Genomic DNA, 2,500 nt, shown 5'->3' with positions numbered 1-2,500 from the left:
CCAAACAACCATAAAAAAGAAAATGGGGGGTTAGTGGAACCTAAATAACGGCGGTAAAAAAGAAGGGTTATTTCTGTCCTTTCCGTCTGCTGTGACGCGAACACGCGGGAGCAGAGGTCAGCGGGGTCAGAGGTCACGACCCGTGGCTTAATCCCGCCCCCTGTGCCCAGATCCGTGTCTCCGGTGTCGCCGGTGCTCGCGCCGAGATCTGTGGTGTTGCCGACGGTAACGGTGGGATCGCCGCGCTGGAGGGAAACAAAGCGGTCACATGACTCCAGCTGATTTGCATATGCAGGAAGTATACTTTTATCCAACGAGAAATAACAAATAATGAACATATCTGATACTTTTATGAGCATAACCTTACCATTTAAAATGTATTCAAATGAACATTTCGTTAGATGCTAAATAGTATGCATTTAATGTATTTATATATTGTTACGGTTTATATCTTATTATCTTCATGTCTGGAAAATGCTATATAGTATATATATATATATATATATATATATATATATATATATATATATATATATATATATATATACATATATATATATATATATATATATATATATATATATATATATATATTACATATATACTGCATCTTATATCTAACTCATTGTTTTTGTGTTGTTTTACAGTAATATTTATAAATAATGTCTTAAATCAATATATATTTACTTCAGAAACAAAGATATTGATGCATCAGAAAATTTTGTTTTTGCTCGAAAGAAGAAAAATATCGGACAGATTGTTTCGTTTTCTAAAGTATTCGAGTAAATGTGTGATGATTTATGAATTTGTACTGGAAAGCGAGACAAAAATACTGAGGAAAAAAATATTTTTGTAATATTTTTATACATCTATATTACACATTTTGTGACAAAATAAAACAATACATAATATATATAGTGCAGTGCTGTCAAAAATAAATGTTATGCATACTGTATGTATTTCTTACACATGCAGTACATATTTTGAAAATATTTACATGTATATTTTTATATTCTTACATATATATTTAATATATAAACAACATTTTTCTTAAATATATAAACAGAAACTTTTATTTTGGATGTGATTTATCGTTTGACAGCACCGATACAGCGCTATATGTGGGTAGATTTGGGTATATATATCTAAATATATATACAAAAACTAAATTGTGATGATATATGAACATTCACAGAGATGAGATTTGCTGAACAGTATTGTGTACTGTACGTTCGCAGCTACGGTAGGTTATATTATGCATGCATCTTTTAATATCTACCTGGTCTCAAACCTGGACACACTTTTTAGCGAGACGCGAAATGCATAATTATATCAGCGGAATAAAAACGTGCCAGGGTTCACATATTGAAGCTTCTGTGACGAAACGTGCAGTAAGGTACATAAAACCAGTGCGCAGAGCTGCATGCTTTTAAGAGACCGGGATGTTTAATGCATAGCTACTTTAGTATGTTTAGGCTTCAAAGTCATCAGAGACTCACACTTGGTGCAGATGATCTTGGGTCTCTCCCAGGCGCCGTTGGGCCGGCAGCGGACGGTCGGGATGTGTCTCTGGAAGAAGCCGTCGTTGCACTGGAAGCGGACCGTGGCGTGGATGTCGTAGTGTGAGCGCCTGCGGCCCACTAGATAGGCGTTATCCACGGCCGGCGGAGTCCCACACATCACTGCAAACACACCGGGACATGCAAAACCCTTATTTAACCTATTTAACAGAATCACTTTTCATTAAATAATTAATGATTAATTCTGGTTATTAAATGAAATACAATTAATTATAATTAAATTGTTTTTGTTTTTTTACATAAATGTATAAATATAATTTACTGTAAATTTAAATGTCAATTAATAATTATAATTTAGTTTATATTTAAATATAAATTTTAAATATTTTGTTTTCTAAATATAATTGAATTCATAATTAATGGCATTTAAATATGAATTAAATGGCTTTTAAATATCTATTTAAACTGATTAAATTACAATTAAATTACATTAAAACAATTAATGTCAATTAATAATAAACATTTTAGTTTATATTTAAATATAAATTTAAAATATTTTGTTTTCTAAATATAATTTAATTCATAATTAATGACATTTAAATATGAATTAAATTGTTTTTAAATATCTATTTAAACAAATTAAATTACAATTCATTAAATTACATTAAAAATTATTCACGCATAGAAAATAAAACAAACATATGTTTGCATATGTGTGTGTTCTGTTTATATTTATTATCTTTATATATACACATTTATATATAATATTTAAATGTATTTACATGTCCATATATGTTTATATATTCACATAATTTATATTTATATAAACAACATATTTTTTTCTGAATTATATACATGCATGTGTTTGTTTTTATAATATGTCAACAAAAACTTTTATTTTGGATGCAACTAAATCCGATCATTTCACAGCACTAGTATAAACATATTTTAAATATAAATTCATTATATTTATTATAAAA

At 29.2% G+C, this 2,500-nt stretch overlaps 1 protein-coding gene across 1 annotated transcript in view; it reads right to left on the bottom strand.

The window, feature by feature from the left end:
• The window catches only part of LOC122335605 (versican core protein-like), a 68,285-nt gene that overhangs the window by 2,516 nt on the left and 63,269 nt on the right, over positions 1-2,500 (bottom strand). The window contains 2 exon segments of the mRNA XM_043233447.1: positions 1-245; positions 1,500-1,682. The exon segment at positions 1-245 is cut by the window's left edge and continues 2,516 nt beyond it. Coding sequence (XP_043089382.1) covers positions 148-245; positions 1,500-1,682 — 281 coding nt within the window. The 3' untranslated portion in view covers positions 1-147.

Source organism: Puntigrus tetrazona, unplaced genomic scaffold, assembly GCF_018831695.1.
Source record: "Puntigrus tetrazona isolate hp1 unplaced genomic scaffold, ASM1883169v1 S000000837, whole genome shotgun sequence".
NCBI classification, from domain to species: Eukaryota; Metazoa; Chordata; class Actinopteri; order Cypriniformes; family Cyprinidae; genus Puntigrus; species Puntigrus tetrazona.
The sequence above is the reverse complement of the archived record's forward strand: the minus strand, read 5'-3'. Positions and strand labels throughout refer to the sequence as shown.